General features: G+C 43.1%; 1 protein-coding gene across 1 annotated transcript in view; it reads left to right on the top strand.

Annotated features, from left to right (window-relative positions):
- Positions 1-1,999, top strand: part of T265_07200 (hypothetical protein) — a gene marked incomplete at both ends in the record, with an annotated part of 24,418 nt that overhangs the window by 12,506 nt on the left and 9,913 nt on the right. The window contains one exon of the mRNA XM_009172656.1: positions 61-217. Within this exon, the coding sequence (XP_009170920.1) occupies positions 61-217 (157 nt within the window). The remainder of the gene's footprint in view (positions 1-60; positions 218-1,999) is intronic.

The following is a 1,999-nucleotide window of genomic DNA, read 5'->3' as shown; positions in this document are numbered from 1 at the left end:
GTACGTAAAGGCGTTATAAGGGCAGAAGAGATCATCCCTAGTGTTGAGTCTGTATTCCAGAAGCTTCCTTCAATGGAAGCGGAAAAATTACGTGTACAGTTGGTCACAGTCCTGAAGTCCCAGCAACCAGGGGTTCCAAACATTGCACCAGCTGAGCGAAGGGCCTTAAACACGTTAAAAAATGTAGACAGCATAGTAATTACAAAGGCAGATAAAGGTAAGGCCACGGTCGTCATGAATAAGAGTGACTATCTTCATAAAGTTAGACAACACATAGCTGATGGTCCCTACCGACAAATTAGTAACGGAAAGATCACGTCAATTATGAGTAAGAGTAAAGTTGAAGTTGGGAGGTATCTAAGATCTAGTCATAAGGAATCTCACGGATTGGTTCCCTGATTGCCTTAAAACCCAACCAACCTACTTACTTACTCACTTGGCCCGACGAAGCTTTTGTGTCAAAAGCGAAACGTTGCCCAGCAATAAATCCACCGATTGTTTACCAAACCCCTCTGAAACTATGACTTCCCAATCGGTCCCAAACATTTTCCATGAAACTTACTTTCCTTCTAACTACGAGACTTTCATGAGAAGATATATTAATATAGATCAGCTTACCAAATATTCTTGTCATAAGCAGATGTGAAAACCTCCACTGGAATCAAACAAATGTGATTTGGATTTGGTGGTTAACTGTTTTCTTTTTAAGGGAAGTTGTTGTACAGCAATGTTTCGAATCAATGCTTCTCCACTCTTGCATATTCACACCTACGCCAAATCGAACAGCCTTTACACCCCCTGATACGCGGGACGAACAGTTCGCATTCGTCGCCACAGATCTCAGAGATCCATTTACGTATTTTATTTCCAACTCAGGGTGCCCTAGTTTCATTGATTAACAAACGTTTTCGTGTAGATTTCGCGTAAGCGAGACAGAACATTTGGTGAATCACGCCTTCAAGACTGTTTACATATTCGCACTATCTTTCTGTCCTAAAAACTACTAGTTGGTGCCCCAGTTGACTTGTTCCGCACCACTGTGAAGTATGTGCATCCCGTAGACCTATCCCTCTCAACTTTTGAACCATAAAGTGGAAGCTTGGTTGCCTTTCAGTGGGATTGCCATACCACTCACAAGGTACTAGGCATGTCTTGTTTATTTTACCACCTGGATGTGTGTCTGAAAAATGTTAGTAGCTCAGATGGCGTAGATGGTCGTTGGCCTGTTCGCGGCTTGTCATTGGTTGTGCACAACTACTAACCCACCACTACGCTCCCCAATAACGCACTGATGATGTCTTCTCGATTGGTGATGAAACGTTTGCAATCAAATTGCCCAGCTCAGCGAACAAGCGAATGACAACGGTTTGTTAAATCGAGAATGTGAAATTACGAAGTTCGTCCAATCTGGGGTATTCTTCTGGCTGATTTCTTCTCGATGGCAGAATTCTGAACGTCACATTGCACCCTAAACTGCCCTACAATTTGGAAGTCCGTCTGCTAAATATTGGAGACTTGAACAGCTACGCGGTACGATTGTTGACATGGGGATATTAAGCATCGCCTTCGCAAAAAAACTAATGCGATGGTGTAGGTGAGCTGATCTAATATGGCGAATCGCATATTCCTTGTCGCACGCGCAGCACATTCAATGAAATACCGTTCACGAAGCAGGTCGTCCTGTACGTTAGGGATTACCTCATCAACCAAATTCTGTATCTCTGTCGTTGATTGAGGTGGTCATTTGTCTCGTAGAAAGTCACAAAGAAGCAATTAGGTACTATTTATTTTTCACCGCCCAAGTGAAAAGCCGAATTCTTGATTACTAGCAGACAGGGAAGTATGAGGTTTTGTGTGAGTGCGGTCGACGGATGCGAATTCTTGTTACTAGCAGACAGGGAAGTATGAGGTTTTGTGTGAGTGCGGTCGACGGATGGATGTATTACTTCACCTTCTAGAAAATGGCGTATTGCACCGTACGGCTGAAAGTATATATATA

This window comes from Opisthorchis viverrini (genome assembly GCF_000715545.1).
Source record: "Opisthorchis viverrini unplaced genomic scaffold opera_v5_162, whole genome shotgun sequence".
Taxonomy (NCBI): Eukaryota; Metazoa; Platyhelminthes; class Trematoda; order Opisthorchiida; family Opisthorchiidae; genus Opisthorchis; species Opisthorchis viverrini.
The sequence above is the reverse complement of the archived record's forward strand: the minus strand, read 5'-3'. Positions and strand labels throughout refer to the sequence as shown.